We start from the raw sequence: 22,969 nt of genomic DNA, 5'->3' as shown, positions 1-22,969 counted from the left end.
GTTCTGCACGCAGGTGTGTTCAGCAGGTGCATGCTAACAGTTACCTGGTAGACAGTTATATACTAAATTATTTATTTATTTAAAATGTGCACGTGCAGGCTTAGTATGCATATGTGCATGCATATGCAAAATCTCATTAACATGAGCTTGCATGTATGCACGTGCAGATGCATATTAAAGTGCAGGCAGAACTCTCAGCACTCTGTCACCAGCGCGCGCGCATGAACGCTTGCCGCTTTGCAGGGACGCGGCGTCGCGCATGGTCACGCGAGAGCCGTTGAGAACGGTGTGAGCGCGCGTGCGCAGGCTTGTCCAACGCGAGTTTGATGTCACGGCGGATCCGCGGCGAAGCAAAGCCGCGAGGCAGGAACAACAACAACATCAAAACCGAAACACAAGCGCGCGCTGCAGGGGCGCGTCTGACTGGCACGAGCGGTGCTGTTGCTGTGTATTGTGTGTATTATTGTGTGCTGAGCGCGCGCTGAGGTGTGCAGAACAGCAGAAGCATGCAGGCTGATTTCGGGAGGTTCACGCACGCGGTGATTCGTGCGGCGCCCGACTCGTTAGCGGCGCAGGCGCTGCGCTCCGGACCGGCGGAGCTGCAGGTGGACATGGAGGCGGTGCGGCGCGAGGAAGAGCAGTACGTGTCGGTGCTGGAGAAGACGCTCGGGCTGCGCGTGGTCCGGCTGGAGGCGGACGAGGAGCTGCCGGACTGCGTGTTCGTGGAGGACCCGGCGGTTGTGTGCGGGAACACGGCGCTCATTACGAGACCCGGGGCGCCCAGCCGGAGAAAAGAGGTGGGTGAGGTCAGTTGAGGTGAGGTGAGGTCAGGTGAGGTGAGACCCCCAATAAGTTGTAATAACACGCAGAACCACTAAACTATTAACTGGAAATTACAGCTGCAACTAATGCTCATTTCTGTCGATTATTTTTCCGATTAGTCGATTAGTCTATGTTTATTTCTGTCAACCTATCGTCCAATCCCACATCATAGCACAACCCGTCCCCTTAGCAATTTACAAAGTAATGATCCAAGAAACAAACATATAAAACCTATAAGCTTCATTGCTTAATCTAATGTATTTGTAATTTTAATTAACAAAAACAAATTAATGTTCATGTAATATTCAACATTACGCAAATATGCAAAGATACAGTACCAGTGAAAGGCTTGGAAACAGCTATTCTTCTTCAATGTATTTTCTTTGTTTTTATGTTGTTGTTTTTTTTTTACCTTGTAAAGTATTTAGTATTAAAGACATTAAAGCTATATAGAAACACGTGTAATTGTTTTTTAAACATAAGTGTTAAACAAACCAGGATATGTTTTATAGTCACTTTAGATTCTATAATTCAAAACAGTAGCCTCTGCCCCAGCACTGTGCTGCAAAACTGTTTAGCAGCAAAAATCTAAAAGTTATTAATTGTATGTAATATTTATTTTTAAGTTTATCACAGGTAGTATAATGGTTTGGGCTTTTTACATGGTCCCTTATTTTGACATGACATTATGACAGATGCATGCTGGAGTGTTTTGTGCACTGTGGTGAAGTTAACAACTTAAAACTTGGTCCACACTGAATTAAATAATAGTAGATGTTTGTAAACTTCATTGTCGATTATGTGTATTGATAGTTGCAGCTCTAACTGATATACTGTACAGTAATGCAGTTATGTATCTAAATAATTGAATTTAGGTTCCAATCAAATCCATGGCCACAGGTGTTTAAAACCAAGCACTTAGTCATGCAGACTGCTTTTACAAATATTAGTGAAAGAATGGGTCACTTTCAGGAGCTCAGTGAACTCCAGCGTGTTATCATAATTTGACAGGATGAAGCACCTGCGCAACAAGTTCAGTTGTGAAATTTCTCACTACTTAATATTCCATTTTCAACTGTCAGTGATATTATAACACAGTGAAAGAGGCTGGAAACAACAGCGACTCTGTGCTCTGTCAGTGTAAAATAACAGAGCGCGGTCAGCGGATGCTGAGGAGCACAGTGCACAAAGTTCACCATTTTTCTGCAGAGTCACTACATCACAACAGACCTCTGATAAATTGCATGTAGCTTCAGATTAATTCAAGGACAGTAGAGAAAAGTAGAGAGCTTAATCTAATGGAATTTCATGGCCAAGCAGCTTCATCCAAGTCTCACAACACCAAACGCCATGCAGGCAAACGGATAGTGTACATTTTAAAGCATTTATCATGATATTTTAACAGTGGCAAATATACAGGGGTTGGACAATGAAACTGAAACACCTGTCATTTTAGTGTGGGAGGTTTCATGGCTAAATTGGACCAGCCTGGTGGGAATATTGCAATGCACACAACATTATGTGTGACATACCAGAGTTCAAAAGAGGACAAATTGTTGGTGCGCATCTTGCTGGCGCATCTGTGACCCAGACAGCAAGTCTTTGTGATGCATCAAGAGCCACGGTATCCAGGGTAATGTCAGCATACCACCAAGAAGGACCAACCACATCCAACAGGATTAACTGTGGACGCTGTAAGAGGAAGCTGTCTGAAAGGGATGTTGGGGTGCTAACCCGGATTGCATCCAATAAAACATAAAACCACGGCTGCTCAAATCACGCAGAATTCAGTGTGCTCCTCAACTCTCCTGTTTCCACCAGAACTGTCCGTCACCACAATAAATTATTGTGGTCTAAAACCAGTTGTTACAGTTTCATTGTCCAAGCCCTGTAAATGACAACTCACATCCACATGTAAATAGTTAGCAAAAATGTAGAAAAAAAAAGTTTTTACATGTCCACTGGCATGAACCTACACTGCAAATATTCCACTCATACTGTACGGAGATAATGCTCCAAATATGGGCATTGGTGGAAAAACACTTTAATGCCAGTTAAAGTTAGTGGTGCATTAATAAGCAACTGGGCAGTTTATTGTTAGAATTTAGTCACATCTGAACTTCTCTTTAACTCTTTATCTAATATCCATCTTAATTTATTAGCAGGCAGCTCATTTTCATTCAAACAGAACAACCAAATGAGTAACAGCACCTGTGAGTGCGATTTTAGGCCTCTCTATCCAAAACAATATATAGTTTTTACAGACTTGGTCCAGGCCATTCCATTCATCTCAGTATTTAGTATCAATTATTTTCCATCTTAAGTTGAGATATAACTAAATTTGGAATAGGAGATAAAGCTTTTTGTCACCCTTTTTGTCATCAGGGGTGTCCAAACTTTTTTTGTTGGGGGCCCAGAAGGACTGCGCACTCTCTCCGCTTTTAGACTCTTTGGCCCGTTTTCCTGCACTATAACTGTGCACTCTCTCCGCTTTTAGACTCTTTGGCCCCTTTTTCTGCGCTATAACTGAGTCTAAAAGCGAAGAGAGTGCACAGTTATAGCAGGAAAACGGGCCAAAGAGTCTAAAAGCGGAGAGAGTGCACAGTTGTAGCGCAGAAAAACGGGCCAAAGAGTCTAAAAACGGAAAGGGTGCATTTCTAGCGCAGGAAAACGTGCCAAAGAGTCTAAAAGCGAAGAGAGTGCTCAGTTGTAGAGCAGAAAATCGGGCCAAAGAGTCTAAAAGTTGCCATAATTAAGGAGTTTAATATTAAGTGACATCATGAAATGAAACATCAATTTGAAAAATCTTAGTTTACACAACACTGTCAAAGATAAAGATAGTAAGTCAAGTAAAATGGTGTGCAAATGAAAGTAATCAGGAAAATATATTATTTAAAGGGGTATATTTCATTTGTTTTATTACAGAGTGTGGCCCGTGACTTCAAATATATTTCTTCTCCTGGCCCCCAACAAAAAAAGTTTGGACACCCCTGCTTTAAATGATTGTGCTTTAGTGAGTCATGTTTGGACTACAACTGTCTAAAGGACCTCTGTCAGATTTACACCTGCTTTTTCTTTTTTTCTCTTTAAAATTAGGTATTTATGTAACCAAATGTGGTTCTTCTAAGGCAGGCTGAAAATAGCTAAAATAGTATCATAATTTAGCAATAATTTTAGGCTGGCAACAAAAATCTACCACAAAACTAAAGTGTTGCATATTAGGGGAATGCATATAAATTGCAAACAATTACAAATAAATACAGTAAATAGCTAAACAAATACAAAATTGATAATTTGTTTTAAATAATACAATATGGCACAACCCTATTCTACTGCTCTGTTACTGCTTACTGATCAAAGAACCTTTGCACCGTATTGTTTGTAAATCATTTACCACCACAACTCAAAAACAGACAGTAAACATGGATGAACCTGTGAACCAACAACGATGCTCGATAGATTATGTGCTCATTGTACATTAAAGAAAACCTGAGAAAAAACTGTAACTAGTGTTAATACAGTACTGATATGTCTGGTTTTGTTTGGAGCCTGAACTTTGAAGTGTACAGGTATCCAACTTATTTTAGGAAATTCTAAACAGACTTCAAACTGCTGACAGTAGCACCTGGAAGGCATTACTGACCTAGGTTAAATCTCCTGATTATTAAGTGAACTATGGCATCTACTGATGTAAAATATGGGGGATTTTTGTCTTCCTATGAACCTAGAAAAACTAGTGTTTCTTTTTGTGACCTTGTTTGATCTATTTCACAGCTCATTGCACACAAACAGAATTCTTGTTTCCACTGTGTTACGGAAAGCCATTCATTATGCTCTAACAGGCCGGCATTGTTTGGTATAATGTTTGCAGTGCAGCCTATTTGCCTGGATGTTCTCCAAGTTCTGCTCCAGTTTAGAGTTGAACCAAAGTATACCCAGGAAGGTTTTATGTTGGGGTCGGACCGAGCATCAGGTTTAGAATAAAAATCCAAAATTATCTAAACAAAATTCTATTTGTATAAACTCTAGACCAACATAAATTTGTCTAAACCAACTCTAGACCAGCATAATTCTGTCTGAACCAGTTCTAGACCAGCAGAATTGTGTCAATCAAATCTAGACCAGCAGAAATGTGTCTAGACCAGCAGAATTGTGTCTAAACCAATTCTAGACCAGCAGAATTCTGTCTGAACCAACTCTAGGCCAGCATAATTCTGTCTGAACCAACTCTAGGCCAGCATAATTCTGTCTGAACCAACTCTAGGCCAGCATAATTCTGTCTGAACCAACTCTAGGCCAGCATAATTCTGTCTGAACCAACTCTAGGCCAGCATAATTCTGTCTGAACCAACTCTAGGCCAGCATAATTCTGTCTGAACCAACTCTTGACCAGCAGAATTCTGTCTGAACCAACTCTAGACCAGCAGAATTCTGTCTGAACCAACTCTAGACCAGCAGAATTTTGTCTAAATCAACTCTTGACCAGCAGAATTCTGTCTAAATCAAATCTAGACCAGCAAAAATTTGTCTAGACCAATTGTTGATCAGAAGAATTCTGTCTAAACCAGTTGTAGACAAGCAGAATTCTGTCTAAACCAACTCTAGACCAGCAAAATTTTGTCTAAATCAATTCTAGACCAGCAGAATTCTGTCTAAACCAACTCTAGACCATCAGAATTTTGTCTAGAACAGCTCTTGACCAGCAAAATTCTGTCTGAACCAACTCTAGACCAGCAGCATACTGTCTAGACCAACTCTAGACCAGCAGAATTCTGTCTGAACCAACTCTAGACAAGCATAATTATGTCTGAACCAACTGTAAATTCACTCTAAACGAGTTAAAGATCAATAGAATTCTGTCTTCACTAACTGTAGCCCAACAGAATTCTGTGTGGACTGATTTTAGACCAGCAGAATTCTGTCTAGACCAACTCTAGACCAGCAGAATTCTGTCTAGACCAACTCTAGACCAGCATAGTTCTGTCTGAACCAGTTCTAGACCAGCAGAAGTCTGTCTGAACCAGTTCTAGACCAGCAGAATTCTGTCTTCACCAACTGTAGCCTAACAGAATTCTGTCTGGACTGATTTTAGAGCTTGATTATATGAGTGGATGTTATCTAACTCCTTCCAATGACAGACTGTGCAGTGTGTGTGTGTGTGTGTGTGTGTATAAAAACTATAGTGAAGAAGAAATATGTATGTGTATGCATCTTGTGAGAAAAGAGAGTCTGATTTTTGTTACAAGATGAAAAAAAAACAGAGAAAGAATCAGAAAATTGAGAATATATATATTTTTTCATTTTTCCTGACATTCTCTTTTGGAAAAGGCAGAAATAAAAACTAAAAATTAAATTTCTTTGGAATCGATAAACATGACACTGACCACCTTCTGTATGTTTAAGTGTCTGAGCCACGGTTGAAGCTCATTTAATGATGTTTGTCATAAATGCTCAGGGACTAAATCCTGTTACATTAGCAGTTCCCAGGCATAGCCTTCATTACCAGGCGGATACTGTGGCATTACTTTCAGTTGATTTTCAGGGCGTTACACAAATATAATTTCAGATGCAAGTTCAGATTTGCCTCCTTCTTTTAGTCCTGCAGATAAAAACCAGTCAGGCTGGCTTCCCTCAGTTCTGAAGTACATAAATAACCTAATAATCTAAACATTTCTGTAGAACTTCTCATGAAGTGAAATTTTATACACTGCCCAACAGCTGTTTGGATGCAAGTTATGGCCCTGGAAATACTCAACTCAACTCAACTCAACTTTATTTATAGAACACTTTAAAAACAACAACAGCTGCAACAAAGTGCTGTACATAGCAAACTATAAGATAAAAAACAAAACACTAGAAACAATAAGACAAATTAAAATATAGGTATCAATAAAAATAAATTGCATTAGATAAATATATGAGCCAAGTAAAGTAAAAGTTAAACAAAATAAAATAATAAAAACAGAAAAAAATAAAATAAAAATAAATAAATAAGTAAAAAAAAACAAGAACATTTAAGTCTTAAATTAGGTTAAAAGCCAAGGAATAAAAATGAGTCTTTAGCCTGGTTTTAAACGTGGACAGTGACGGGGCTTGTCTGACATAAAGTGGTAGACCATTCCACAGTTTAGGAGCTGCAACTGAAAAAGCTCTATCCCCTCTAAGCTTGCGCTTTGACCTCGGCACCTCCAGGAGCAGCTGATCAGCTGACCTAAGGTACCGAGCAGGGGCGTGGGGGCAGAGCAGCTCAGTGAGGTAAGGTGGAGCAAGTCCATTTAAAGATTTAAAAGCAAATAAAAGAATACTGTAAAACTGTATGATTACTTACTAATTTAATCTGCATTATACCAAGTCCAAGTGTAGAGCGGTCATTAACGCTCTCCCTTCAGCTTCTATAGGTCTAAATTCTCTTGTCGGCTGCTAATGTTTACAGCCCCTCCCCTCCCCGGCAGAGATTAATGGGATTTAAACATCTCATTGACGGCAGCTAGAGATTAGCATAATCCTATTAGTTTTGTAGACTAAATCGTTTGAGTGGGATTACAGTGTTTCGGTGAGTGGATCAACTAAGAAATGACTGACTTTCTTTATTATTTTTTTATTTGTGTATAATACAGAGTATTTTTGATATAAACCAGCCATAACATTAAGTAAATTTGTTAAAGCATTTAGATGTTTGATTTTTTTTAATTCTGTCATTTTTAATTTGGAAACTTGGATTATATTATCTGTTGTCCTTCCTTTCAGCACTTGTGGAAGGTTCCTACAAGGGATGCATATTTGGCAACCAAAAAATATTCTTACTAAAATGGCAAAAAACAAATGTGCCAAAAGAAATGATTTAAAGTCATATTGAAAGGACCTGTTTAATGTTAGGAATTTTACATGGATACATTTATGATTGTAATGGCACCGCTGAGGTAGCTATCTAGATTAATGTAACTAGAATTGCAAAGCAAAATCAAGTTTATTTGTACAGTACATTTCATACTCAATGCGAGGTGCTTTACATAAACAGGGATGAAATACAAACACCTATTAAAAGCAAACAAGTATTCAAACATCATTCAAAATTAAATCTAATAAAATTAATCATTAAAAAGAGAGATATTGTAACATACAGTATAATCCACTGTCAACTGGTTCCAATTAAAAGCAGCACAGTTGCTTAACAATGACTCTCCATCTTCAGTCTTTACCTTAAGGAGAGCTAACTGACTCTTTTTTTTTTCTCATATTAGATAAATATGCTGGTTCTAATGATTTGAGAGTTTTCTCATCTTATATTGCTGCATCATATCAGAAAAATATGTTGGTCCTAATGATCTGATTTTCATGGCTCATAATGGCTTAATGAGTCGACTCAACCCAAAGCAAGCACCAGTTTTTTAACAGGTAAACCTAGTTTTGAACCATTTCTTTGTCATTTATAGTTACATTTTTAGTAGGGGAAAAATAATCAATTATAAACGTTTTTTTTAGGCCATAATCGCCCAGCACTACGTGACCGCTACTCGACTCAAGCAAGACTCTCATGATTTTATTTCTACACTGTAAATTTGTCTCAGACAGTGAAGTCACTTGAAAATCATTTGGTGTAAGGTTGGCATAAGGTGATAGAATGCTGATTTGGTAATGGCTAAAAAGCATGGCTGAAATAAATGTATCATTACAATAGCACTACTGAAATAAGTGTATTGTACTTGTTGGGATGAGTACTGTTTTTTTTAGAATGGGGACTTCAGAGATTGAGCAATCTGCTCTGCTAAGCATAAACCTATCAGAAGCCCTGAGATCTTAAATAGATAAATAATAGAAGTGAAACTCAGTATGCTGTGATTGGATCTTCAGAATTCATGCATGCAGTATGACTGGCTTGTTGACAGCATTGGCTGAGTGAAGCAGAATTATGAGGGGGGACAGTAAGTGAAAGTAGGATGTGTTATTATCTTTTGTAATGGTTCTGCCGTCTCTGGTTTCTCCTGAAATACGGTTGAGTTTGAGTTTAATAACGAATGCAGGCGGCCGTCACCCTGGAACGCTACTTTTGAACAAATTGCGGCGCAATTCTGTATTTAAACGCTACTCAGAAATATGTAGGTCAGAAATATGTAGGTCACGATGTGCCCGTCAGCGCTGAGGTTCTGAGTCCCGGAGCGAGTCGGTCCAGAAGTATGGTCAGGAAATGGCTCCTGTCTTCGTCTCTTCCAGAAGAGTGAGAGAGAGTGAAGACAGAGATGCACCTGGCCGGACTCGAGTCTGCGTCTGCACAGCGTCCTGCAGACTGCAGACTGCCCTGGAGCACAGCGGTTCACTCTCAGCATCTCGTCTCGGAGAGCATCAGCCAGCAGTGTCTGGATTCAATGCAGGCCATGTGCTGAAATTTCAACCCCCAAAATCAAGACTTTGATCAGATTCCTTGGCTTTTTTTTGTTTCTGTAAATCAGAAGGCTTCTTTTTTTGTCTGTTTTTTTTTTTTTAGAAAAAAAGAGTTGAAAATGTGGAGCCAGAAAGCTGAAATATTTGCTATTCCTGTCAGTTAATGCAAGTTAAGTCATGTGATGAATCCGAAAACGCTTAATGCACGGGTGTCCAAACTACGAGGTATTTTAGAAATAGAATGAAAGTTGGCCCGCTGTTAAGCAGGTTTTTATAATGTGAGATTCAAAGTTTGAATGCTAGGTGTCAGAAACAGGGCCAAAGAGTCAAAAAGCGGAGAGAGTGTGCATTTCTAGCGCAGAAAAACGGGCCAAAGAGTCTAAAAGCGGAGAGGGTGCGCATTTCTAGCTCAGAAAAAACGGGGCAAAGAGTCTAAAAGCGGAGAGGGTACTCATTTCTAGCACAGAAAAACGGGCCAAAGAGTCTAAAAGCGGAGAGGGTGCACATTTCTAGCGCAGAAAAAAGGGGCAAAGAGTCTAAAAGCGGAGAGGGTGCGCATTTCTAGCGCAGAAAAACGGGCCAAAGAGTCTAAAAGCGTAGAGGGTGCGCATTTCTAGCGCAGAAAAAAGGGGCAAAGAGTCTAAAAGCGGAGAGAGTGCACATTTCTAGCGCAGAAAAACGGGGCAAAGAGTCTAAAAGCGGAGAGGCTGCACATTTCTAGCGCAGAAAAAAAGGGCAAAGAATCTAAAAGCGGAGAGAGTGCGCATTTCTAGCGCAGAAAAAGGGACCAAAGAGTTTAAAAGCGGAGAGTGCGCGCATTTCTAGCGCAGAAAAACGGGCCAAAGAGTCTAAAAGTTTAATATTAAGAGACATCATGAAGTGAAACATGAATTTGAAAAATCTTAGTTTACAAAACACTGTCAAAGATAAAGATAGTAAGTCAAGTAAAATGGTGTGTAAATGAAATAATCAGGAAAAAAGTATTATTTAAATTGGTCACGAGCGTGGCCCGTGACTTCAAATATATTTCTCCTTCTGGCCCCCAGCAAAAAAAGTTTGGGCACCCCTGCCTTAATGCATTCCTTTTATTAAAGGGGACAACTGTCACCTTTATGCAAATAAGCTGTTGCTGAGCACTTTTCCTCAACGCATGCCGCAATGCCGGACCTTTCAGCCCGCCTTGTGGGCGTGTCCATGACATTTATGCATGTAAATGATACTACAGAAGTAGGCAATCATAAGTTTAACATTTTAAGATTTTAAATCAACCTCATTGTAATTTATAGTTCTATAAATCCATATTCTGCCTTTTTCAGTTTCTCTTCTGTAGCTAAATGGCACCTGTTCTGTGTGTGAGGCTTGTGTGTTTGTAGTCACAGCCTGCTGTTCCCTGATTGGCTGGACACAGAGACGCAAAGACGCTGATACGTGCACGTGTTAGTATAAACACGCACTTTTTTCTTTAGGCCATTTCTGACACAAATTCTGCGTTTCCTATTTTAAACAGAAAGAGATTTAGTGACATTAAATCAGTGTACTGGAGCTTTCACTTTTCATTGTGGCATGTTTTCCTCACATCAGTGTTTTTTAAAAGCATGTTGTGAGTATTGCATTTTAAGGGGGCATTTATATATTTGCACAGTAGTGTTTGCTATTCAATTTGGCACCAATTCCTCTCTATGCCAGTGTCACAGTAGTGCTGAGAATGTACTCTGAATATGCAGTTGAAATGACTTGACTGTTAGCGGATGTCCTTTGCCGTTAGCTTTGTGCAGCTGTCAGTATGAGTGTATGCTGCAGTATTGACGTGTCTAAGTACTCCAACTCTGAGCTCAGTGCAGTGAGAGCAATAGGCTGTGACAAAACTGAACACTTAACCATCCCCCACACACACACATATATATATATATACACACACACACACACACACACACACACACACACACACCAGTGAGTTGCCAGATTGATTTTGCCCAGCTTGTTCTCTTGTCTTTATTCCAATTCATGCTACCAAACTTGTGACTGTAGAACAATGCAGCCACTGTGACTGGCTAACACTGAGTTGGAGAGCAGTAAGTTAGATTAATATACGCAATGCTAACTGCTAAGCGCTACAGGGGTGTTTTTCCGCATGTTTAATGAGTTCTGGATTAGTGCTGGATGGTATGACCAAAAATGTGTATCACAGTATTTTTCAAGATTTTTTTTTGTATTACTGGACTTTTATATAGGTTTGTGACTTACTGTATTGTTAGAAGTACATATAATATCTAAAATTAATATTGTGTTTACTTGGTCCCACAAAATTACACAATATATGAAGAAATCAGACTTCATTAGCAGAAAAGCAGCTGAAGAATATAAAAAAATAAACCTTAAAAAGAGATAGGCCAATTATTATAAAACTAAATATTTTAATAAATGGTTCAAGCCATTAGAGGCATTACAGTTTAAAAAAAAACAGCCAATTATTATCAAGCTACAGTTTTATTATATTTAAACAGGTCTTTAATTACTGCTCACCTCGTATCCAGAGTTTTAGGATTCAGAGTTTTATCACTTGCTAAATAAATTATTTTGTACTCTTTCTGGGCTCGTCTGGGGGGATTAAGTGCTGTTCTCAGGGAGGATGGAGCGAGGCTAATGTGAACCTACGTCGTAGCCTACGCGTATCCAGCGAGTGTGTGCTACTCAGTGGAGTGTGTTTATACTTCTGCGTGCGTGTATCAGTGACTTTGCGTCACTCTGCAGTTTAAGGTTAGTGTGCAGTGTGTTAGCTTGTTATGCTAACTGGCTAGCGTTATCTAGCGAGCTGTCCCAGCATGCTTCTTTTGGTTGTTTTTGTTCTACACAGCGATCCACAGCGCATCTAGCTTTATGGCAGTGTGAGAAAAATGCATAACAGTTCTAAATTGCCCTGCGGTAGACCATATGAACCAGTATACCACCCAGCATTACTCTGGAATGATTCGGACTGGTATGATTGTCACTTTTCAGCCGTGTTTTTCAGCTGTGTTTACTGTATTAGGACTAAACCCAAAACTCACTGAGCATTAAAATGTTAGACCACATACAATCAGTGTATTCATGATTGAAGATGACTGAGCATAATCCATATGTAAATCTGATAAATGACAATATATAGATTTCATGTAAATGGCATGCATTAGAATGTGTAAGCATGGTAAAAATACTAAAAACTATAAATGCTGCAAGTTTTAGATAGTTTAAGCAGGTCTTGATGGTCAGAGTGTTTAAAAAACTGGTAATCCTGTGTAAAACATACATGCTGGTTATTTAGCTCATTGTAATATTTGTTGAATTTGTTTTTGGTAGGGATGCACAAATACCATTTGTTTCATTGGCTGTTTTTTTAGCACTCTGAGCAGGGTTAATACAAGTCTCTATTTTGGTTGTAATGAGCTTTCTATTGTTGTTTGCTCTTCAGTCTGCTAAGGATACTGCATTTACAATAAGCATTTACTGATTTATCACTCTTTTATCTATTACTCGTAATTAAAGTTGTAATATTACAAGAATAAAGACATAGTATTTTGAGGAAAAGTTTAAGAATGGAGCATGATTATAGGGACGAGCATTTTCCACTCATGATCTGTTACAGGGCTGCTGTGATTATAATCAGTTATTTACATTTATAACCTGCTGATTATCAATGCTCTATTGTTACAGATAAATAATACAGTGTCCAGATTTTGCCAGAATTGATAGAATTTAGATTATATACCATACTCTGTGAGGTGTATTCATTTGTGTTACAGCTTTTTAGAAATTAATGGCTGTGTTGCCTTATTTTCAGAGTACAATAAATTTAAACAGCTATACAAGCTGTACATTGTTTAATTTCTATATACTTGTCCCATCAAAATATATGATAAAATACTCCACTGATTTTTAGAAGATACTGTATTTATATACATGATCATATATCAGATGTCTGTCTGGGAATCCAGGAAACTGTCGTCCCTTTATTAGTATATAAAGGCTGCAGCACTTTTATTCAGTTCAGCTTTTATTAAAACACTGTCTGAGGAAGCTCTGGGAGGGCTGTGCAGGTTGTTAGGTCTGAAGCTGTTCCTGTTTAAATGCCGGTTTAGACACTGTTTTTATTGTACTGAGAACACTTTTCAGTCAGGCTTCTGTAAGCCAGAATTAACATTATCTGCAGACCAAACAACTGTTCCATGCCAACAGTTTTAGTGCTGTTAATTAACTACCTGGCTAATTCTGACCTGTAGTTAGAGCCATACATTTTTAGAGCCATATTTGTTTTCTTTGTTTTAAGTATTTTTGTAATATTTGTGTTATTTCATGTAGGTAATCCTAATGTCAGTGTAATTGAACAGTAATTTTAATACGGGACTCTTATTTTGATAGTGTGCAAAAAAGATGCTCTTGAGCTGGTAGAGCACTAGCTGAGTGAGTGAAGGATTAGAGAGCACGGATTCACACTGTTTTTTGAATGTGCTTACTGTATTTGGAATTATTGGAAGGAAACTGTAAAAAGAGGATTATGGATTAGCATTTTTCTTATATAAAGATTTTTTTTTTGTTAAACTCACAGTTTCACGCGTCCATTACTTTTCTAAGTGTTCTTAAATCCTGAATAACACAGATACTTGATCTGCTGCCATAACACCCAACACCTGTTGTTCACTTTTACTAATAGAAGAAATAACTGGACTGGCTTATTCTGGTTGGTTAGTTCCACAGTTTACCCTGAACCCCCAGCAGCTTCAGTCTGCGGCTGACTGAGAAAACTTCAGCTGTTTGTCTACAAAAAAAAAAAAAGTCAATTATCTGAAGAGTTTTCATTTTGGAAAAGCAGACAGGCAAAGTGGCTACATGTAATATTTGTAAATTAAGCATCCGAGGGGTGAACAGATTAACACCAGCAGTTTGTTAGCCTAGCTAGCTAGCACTGAACCGACAGCTGCATTCTGGTGTTGTGAGGGTATTAACTGCAGACTGGCGTAAACTATAGTCATAATCCACATATTTAATTAAACAACAGGGTCTAAAAACACTAACCAGCACAAACACACCCATCTGCTGTTAAAAACAGTGATTCATTTAGTTGGGAAATACAGTTAGCATGGCCAGTTAGCCATTAGCCATCTCCACTAATATCTGCAGTCTGTTAGCCTAGCTAGCATTGAGTCAGCAGCTGTAATCCGGCATTGTGAATGTAATAAGTAACTATCTTAAAAAAACTACAGCCATAATCCACATCGAATATCAAACCACAGATCCAACCCTAATTCTAACCAGCACTAACAAATTAATCTGTTATTAAAAAAAAACAGTGATCATTTTAGCTAGGAAATGCAGTTAGCTTTGCCGGTTGAATTGTTTAGGTTAATACAGTAGCTTCATGTGGTATTTAGCACAATATCATTGTAATTTCTACAGCATTATTGTTTATTGTTTCCTAAAAATGTTTTTTTTTTCATCATTTATTCATATAACCGAGTGGAAATGTTGTGCCTGAATATCTCTATTAATTTTCTTGGAGAAAATTTGAATAGTAGACTGACAGGGTTGAAAAATAGTGGGGAGGAGGGTTAAATTAAAAAATATTTAAAATTAATCTATTTTTTGGGATACATATACATAAATAATAGCAGTTTTTTTGTCTGGTGTAAAAATAAAAAGATGGTCAGTGGGGACATGCTTATATGTTTGCTGCCTGCTAGTTATAAAAAAAAATAACAATAATATAATAAAAAAAACTCAATTCTATTTAATGATGAGTTTTTTTGGTGACCAGATGTGTTGGTGTTCTGGCAGAATGAACACCAAATTGTGCTTACACCAAGTTAGAATTACTTGATGATGTGTGTGTGTGTGTGTGTGTGCGAGCATGTGTGTGTTGTGGTTAAGCACTCAGCTAGGTACCACCTAGCTACCTAACTGTTATGATAGCACAGCATTAGTCTCTTATGTGGAAGAAAGATGGAAATTGAAGTCCGAAAGAGATGCTGGGTGAGGCTAACGCAGCGCAAACAGTGCTAAAGGTGCAGTACTCTGCTAATGGCGATGCTAACTGGGCAGTAGTTAAGCTGGATGCATGCAATGCTAACACGAGGTAAATTAGCAGTGGTCAAAACTATCCCTCAGCTAAAGACGAGTTCCTTCTGGTAGCTGGTGTCAAATTGTTTAAGTTGTGGGATGAATTACCTGGTTTACCAGCAAAAAGTCCTGTAGTTTTCCTCCAGTTTGTGGATCAGAGCTGCTAAATGCTCCTTCTCCAGCACTCGCTGACCGTGAGCGATTGCTTTGGTATTTCCAGATCCTGTGGCCGAACCTAGTCATCCGATTTTGGATCGCACTAGAAACAATGGCTGGTGAAAGGACTCACTACCTGAACGTCATGCTGATGTTGTTTTAGCCTTGCTGACTTCTGTAGCCTGAGGTATTTTCCAAATGGGTTTCCATGCTGTCGTTTATTAAGTGCCATATACGAGTTTGGCCACCATTGCTGACCTGAGGATGATGAGTCAGAATCGGAATGTTTTATTTCCCAAGAACAAGACGTACAGAAATTCCTGATGGTGCAGATAATAAAAGTATTTGTGGCCAAAATACTATTTGCTTCACATCACTGTGTGTTGTTTGTTGGGTTGGAGCACCAGTCTGGACTGTGTGGAGGTTCCTGCGGATCACTTTGAAAATCACTGGTTTATGGAACATTCACATACTGTAAAACTACTTACACTTTCCTAAGCTGCATTTTTATGAAACAGATATTCTGTATAATTGCTCCAAAGATCCTTGTTTGGTGCTATTATTTTCTGGAACAGTGTTTTTCAATCCAGATCCTGGCACCTCCTTGCCCTTTGAATGTATTGCTTTCTATTCTTTTGATGCAACTAATCAGCTCATTATCAAGCCCTTTGAGAGCTGCAGTGGGTGTGTTACAGCAGGCAACCTTCTAAAACATACTGGACATGGGACCAGGATTTAAGAACTCTGCTTTACAATATATGACCCAGTAGTACATCCTTCAAAATGGGTTTGATTAACTTAATCAATGTTTAAGAGTGTTTGCACATCTGCACTTTTTTGTCCGGTTAACCAGCTAAACCAGGTTGGTTTTCATTCTTGGTGTGATTTCCAATCCAAACCAAAACCAATATTAAATCAAACTTATCCAAACCAATATTAAACCAAACTAATCAAAAGGAAATCAGAGCCAAAGCAAACCAATACCGGACCAAACTAATCCCAACCAAAACAATATCAAGCCTAAGTAATCCAAACCAACATCAAACCAAACTAATCCAAACCAAAACCAGCATCAAACCAAACTAATCCAAACCAACATCAAACCAAACTAATCCAAACCAAAACCAACATCAAACCAAACTAATCCAAACCAAAACCAGCATCAAACCAAACTAATCCAAACCAACATCAAACCAAACTAATCCAAACCAAAACCAGCATCAAACCAAACTAATCCAAAACAAAATCAAACCAAACTAATCCAAAGCAAATCAGAACCAAAGCAAACTAATCCCTAACAACACCAATACGAAACCAAACTTATCACAATCAATGCCAAACCAAACTAATTCAAACCAAAGTAATCCAAACTAATATCAAACCAAACCAATCAAAACCAATATCAAACCAAAGCAAACAATACCAAATTATAACTAATCCAAAGCAAATCAGAGCCAACCCAAACTAAAACCTAATAAAATAAAATACCAAGGCAAACCAAATCCAAACCTAACCAAGGGGAAAATGCTTCAAAATCATTAACTGAGCAATTTAAGCAAATTAACAATAGGTGTAAAAATACATTACGGTTCTTTGCCTGGTAAAATAGTTATTTTGTTTTATGTGGTTATTTGACAAACCTTTGAAGAAAGTGTTTCACTAAAGTTTAGAGCTCAGGACCTCTTTTATTTCAGTATAGGAATGGTCATTGTGTGAGATGTTGACTGGTCTTGTTGCTCATTGGTTCTCCTACTGTTGTCAAGCCTCTTCTGGCTCCTATAAGCGCTATGTTCCTGACCTGAGGTCAGTTTATATTGTAATTCTTTGGAGAAAGCTGGAGGTTTAGACTCGGCACTTCTGAAAAAGTCTGTGGATCACATCCAGTCCGATTGCATCATGTTGTCGGCATTCTTCTGGCTGGTGCGCAGCGTCTTGGATATTCTGAGCGGAACTCCGGTGACCTTTACGGAGCAGACTCAGGAAGCGCTTGTGTATATTAGGTCCAAATTCCCTCCTTCAGGAATGTCTCGGCCAGTGGTTCTTCCACTCACCCACTCAGCAGACATACTGATGTCATTCTGGAGCTGGGAATGTGTTTTTGGATTAGTTGAAATAGTCAGTTGGAGAAGTGATTATAGAGGTAAAGTCAAAACAAAAAATATTTTAGGGACATTTTACTAAAGTTTGTTGCTAGATCCAGCACTGGAACTTCAAGGCTAATTTAGCTAAGAAATAATCAAAGCTAATGTACACAAATTAGCATGGTACTAACCAAACTAACCATGTACTCAGCAATGCTTTTCTAATCATGAATTTACTTAGCAGTGCTGTTACAGTCATAAATATACCTTAGGTGTTCTATTCTAATTATGATTTTACTTTAACAGTGCGATTCCAGTCATAAATATACCTCAGTACTTCTATTCTAATTATGAATTTACTTTAGCAGTGCTGTTCCAGTTATTAATATACCTCCGTACTTCTATTCTAATTATGAATTTACTTTAGCAGTGCTGTTCCAGTCATCAGTTTATGTTACTATCCTCGCCCTGTACAGCTAGTATTTTGTCAGTTTGTAAAAAAACACTGAAATTAAAGAAAACACTAAAATATATTACTTAAAATAGTCCTTGTTTGGCCATATTAGGAAAAAAGACAGAATAACTTAAACCAAACACAGAAAGTGTATTTTTGCAATTATACACTGAAAGATATTCAGTGCATCCCTATTATACATATGTGCAGGATTAATAATTATAAAATAGTGACAGTTTAGAAAGATTTTTTAGTTGGGAACTACTTTTTGTCACTACTTTTCACATATGTCCCATGTATTTTTAAGAACAGGGGATTGAAACTTTATGTAATTCATTTTCCATCGCTGTAAACAAATCTGAGATCCTTTATTTTTTTCCGAATTTAAAAAATCCATTTTAATCTTTAATAGACTTAAAACGTAAGTGTTTTCTGTTACCCATTAACTTTAATTAAATAGTGACTTCAACATAGGATATATGGATACAAGAAATATGATTGGGTACTCAGCATGTGGGATATTGGGAAAAACAACTGACATTGCGGTTCATATTGTTTCTACATTATATATTGCAATATTAATTAATAAATACAAGGATTTTCACCAGATTTCACCAGAAGTCACCAATCTAAAATGTGAAGATAATAATGTGCACTGTGTATTAGGACTATAAGATACATCGATATGAGTTTTCTCGATAAACACCTAGAAAGAGCTGTGATGAGTACTGTTGTTCAAAATATTAATGCAAAAATGATCCACATGCAGCATCAGAGGGAGACTGTTCTCATCTTCCATAACTAGGCTGGAGGTAGAGTGATGAGTGCAGACTTTAGGATCTTAATTTATCCTGTTTCATTTCAGTATTTGGATATCAAACACATTTTTGTCTAAATCATACTATTACCTATTTTATATCCAATATTAAACAAAAAAACCCAGTGGGAATAACTAACGTATATTTCTCTGGTAGATATTTTTTTAAAGAAATTAAGCAGTAAAGTAAGTTTTGCGATGTGTTTTATGATGTTTTGCCTTAATTTAGCATGGATAATATTAGATAATGCAGTGTTATACTGAGTTAGAAAGCAGAGACACAGGTCTATTAGAGATTGCTCAACATCCCCGCTCGGTTTCAGACGTGTGTGTGATGATTTAGGACAGCAGCCTGCATGCTTTAGCCCAGTTGGGCCTCTGGAATAGAATTCCCAGCCACTTTTGCATAACTGGCTGGGAATTCTGCAGGCCGCTCGAGACGTTTGGATGTTTTTTCCTCGGCGTGGCGGAGGATCTTGCCTCAGATCAGCCAGAGCGCCCCTTTTTGTTTTGACTGTCTAAGTGTTGAGGCTGCTGGTTGGGGCTTCTGGCCCGGTTCTGGAAGACATCCTGTGCGGAAGTGACCCCGGTTTCCTCCTGAGCTCCTGGTGTGAGTGTATGTGTGTGTGAGAGAGAGAGTGAGTGAGTGTGTGTGTGTGTGTTAGAGAGAGTGTGTGTGTGAGTGAAAGCGAGAGTGTGTTTACCCGGACGGCGGAGCGGCCGTTCCCACTGTCTGTTCTACATTCCTGCTCTTTAACCTTCCTCACCCAGACCAGGGCCAGGACTGCTTTATTTAGTCCAGACTATACAGAAAAGTGTGTGTCTCTGTGTGTGTGTGCTCTGCAGATATGGTGGAGAATTCTGAATTCAATTGTGTAAAAAAGGATACGTGTCCAGCAGAACGTTGTAGAGTGAAAGGTAATGCCTCAGACAAATATTACTTCACTTCAGTGATCACTCATTCTCTCTCTTTTTCTGTCTTAAAGTTGCCCAACCTTTGCAAGACAATGTTTCCCCCTTAATACGAATGTTTATTTTGGCTGTCCTCGGTGCCTAACCTTAATTTCTCTAATTATCTTCATAATAAGAGTCTCATAGCTTGATATTTGAATTCGACACAGACATGACAAGAGTGATGGAACAGGAACTTATGTTCCATGAAGTTGTGGTGTCCCATAACTTTTGTCATGCCAATATTGGAGGTAGAAACACTGTTGGGCCTCCTGCATTGAACGTAGTTGTTATTTTGACAGCAGTTGCTTGTCTGGAGACATGGACAATACTAGCCAGATGCCGTTGGTCACGATTTTTACCACCCATCTATCATCTATACATTTACCCTCTTAAACCCATCCACCATCCACTCACTGTCCATCCATGTACTCATCTACCCTCCAGTCCATAAACTCATTGATTCATCCACCCATCCATCCAAACATCTACCCCTCTACCCATCCACCATCTACTCACCGTCTATTCATTTACGCATCCACCTTCCAAACCATCTACTCATTAATTTATTCACGTATCCATCCACACATCTACACATTCAATAGTTTTACTTACTGTCCATCCATGTACCCATCCAGCATCCCGTCCATTAACTCATTCATTCATCCACCAATCCATCCACACATGCACCCTTCTACCCATCCACCATTTACTCACTGTCTATCCATTTACTCGTCCACCCACCAAACCATCTACTCATTAATTTATTACATATCCATCCACACATCTACACACTCAATATTTTTACTTACTGTCCATCCATGTACCCATCCACCCACCAGTCCATAAACTCATTGATTCATCCACCCATCCATCTACACATCTAACTATCCTTCCATTTACTCATCGTCCATCCATGTACTCATCCACTCTCCAGTCCATAAACTCCTTAATTTATCCACCCATCCATCTACACATCTACCCTTCTACTCATCTACCATCTACTCACTGTCTATCCATGTACTCATCCACGCTCCAGTTCATAAACTCATTCATTCATCCACCCATCCATTTACACATCTACCCTTCTTAACCCATCCGCCATCTACTCTACTACTGTCTATCGATGTACTCATCCACCCTTCAAACCATCGTCTCATTTATTTATCCATACATTTGTCCACCAATCATCTCTTTTAACTATTCAGTATCTTACTGTCTATCTACGCATCCATCCATCCATTTATATTCCAAGTACCCACCCATCTATGAATCCATCCATCCACCTTCATTCATCTGCTTATCCATCTTTGGAACAAAATATTAATTATGCTATATTGCTTTGTTTTTGTTTGCAATTCATCCATCCACCCCCTTTTCTGCCTATCCGGTATCTACCGGTATCTTATTGTATTGTTAATCTACGCATCCACTCATTTTCTCATCTGCTCATTTACTTTCATACCCATCCATTCATTTACACATCTGTCTACCTAACCATATGTTAACCCAGCTATCTATCTATTCATTCATCTACCTATTTATCCATCTACCCACCCATTCATCGATCTATCCATCCACCTATTCACTAGAGGTGTGCCAAAAAATCGATTCACATAAGAATCTTGATTCTCATTTACTACGATTCAGAATCGATTTAAAATGTCCCAAAATCGATTCTGAGGGGCGGGTTTTAGACTGATTTTGGGCTGGGTATTTTTGTTGGACCTGGCAACCCTGGGGATAGCGCTTGTCCTTTCAAACGGAGATCTTCCAGACACACACAGAGCGTAGGTGTTTGAGAATTACCGGTAAGATGGCAGAACAAGCACTATATTACCTTAGATTAACGTGTAGTTTCAATGTTTTATGGCAGAATGCTTCATAACAAGCATAAAAAAGATCGCTAGTAGTTAGTTTCAGTAACTGTTAGCTAGCTAACTAGCTAACTTTCCAGTTCCACCTTAAATAACGCTACAGGTGGCAGCGGGCTGCAGCATTTAAGGCGGAACGGAAAAATACAATAAGCTAATCAGAGCTAATTTCAGCTCCTCATCACAGAGGAATTAAGGAATGGACCATATGAATTAATTTCTCCACCTCCTGCCCCCCTTCTGAAGAAATACAACGACCTTAAATTAACTAGTTAATCAGCAGCTGCTCCTGAACTTTAGCGCTCCACTGCTATCATCACATCAGCCCAGCAGCGTCACCTACACACCACCGCTAGTAGCCTGGTAATAAAGCAGTGTTATTTATTATTTATTTATTGTTCATTAACGTCATTGTGATATCCCAGTGATTCCTCTGTCACTGAGGACCCACATTCCTGCACATTTTATTGTTTTTGTAACACATTACCTGCTCCAGGACCAGTGTATATTATGGAGGGTTTTTTTTCAATAAGATTCATAAGCCAGAAGCAGAAATTTTTATAATTCAAATCGTTTTGAATCAAAAATCGATTTTGAATCGAATCGTGGCCCCCAAAATCGGAATCGAATCGAATCGTGAGATAGTAAACGATTCCCACCCCTACTATTCACCCTACACATCCAGCAACAAATTATACCCAAAGTTCATTGGGTACATCCATACCCAATGCTCAATGCCTAACCCTTTTTTTTAATTACCTTCATAATAAGCGTTTTCTTTTGGCCTTTGACTCACTATAAGGGTTGGACTCCAAGACAGTATGTGTTTGGATACTGCAATCAATTTGCCTAGCTGGATGTTTGAAGTCTTTTAACTATTCAGTATCAGTCTATCTGTCCATCTACGCATCCATCCATCCATTGATATTCCACGAATCTATGAATCCATGTATCCACCCTTACTTACCTACCCATCTGTGAACCCAGCTATCCATCCAGCTATTCACTTATCTACCTACCCATTCATCCATCTATCTATCCACCCATCCACCCATTCAGTCTACACATCCAGCTACAATTCATACCGGGAGTTCAGTGGGTACAGCCATGCCCCCAACACGCAGGCATACACATGGGGAATGTGGCATGTCCAGTGCGTCTGAGCATCTGCTGCACTGTGCCTTTTAGTCTCAGAGTATGTGTCTGTTTGTGTGTGTGTGTGTGTGTGTGTGTGTGTGTGTGTGTGTGTGTGTGTGTGTGTGTGTGTGTGTGTGTGTGTGTGTGTGTGTGTGTGTGTGTGTGTGTGTGTGTAGGTCACATACCACACAGCTGCACAGCTGTGACA

At 38.8% G+C, this 22,969-nt stretch overlaps 1 protein-coding gene across 1 annotated transcript in view; it reads left to right on the top strand.

The window, feature by feature from the left end:
• The first annotated feature begins 307 nt into the window (after positions 1-307).
• ddah1 (dimethylarginine dimethylaminohydrolase 1) overlaps positions 308-22,969 on the top strand; it is a 107,890-nt gene continuing 85,228 nt past the window's right edge. Inside the window, exon 1 of the mRNA XM_022677288.2 lies at positions 308-797. Within this exon, the coding sequence (XP_022533009.2) occupies positions 507-797 (291 nt within the window). The 5' untranslated portion in view covers positions 308-506. The remainder of the gene's footprint in view (positions 798-22,969) is intronic.

The sequence above is a fragment of the Astyanax mexicanus genome, chromosome 13 (genome assembly GCF_023375975.1).
Source record: "Astyanax mexicanus isolate ESR-SI-001 chromosome 13, AstMex3_surface, whole genome shotgun sequence".
Taxonomy (NCBI): Eukaryota; Metazoa; Chordata; class Actinopteri; order Characiformes; family Acestrorhamphidae; genus Astyanax; species Astyanax mexicanus.
Note: the sequence above shows the minus strand (reverse complement) of the source record. Positions and strands in the feature narration are given on the sequence as shown.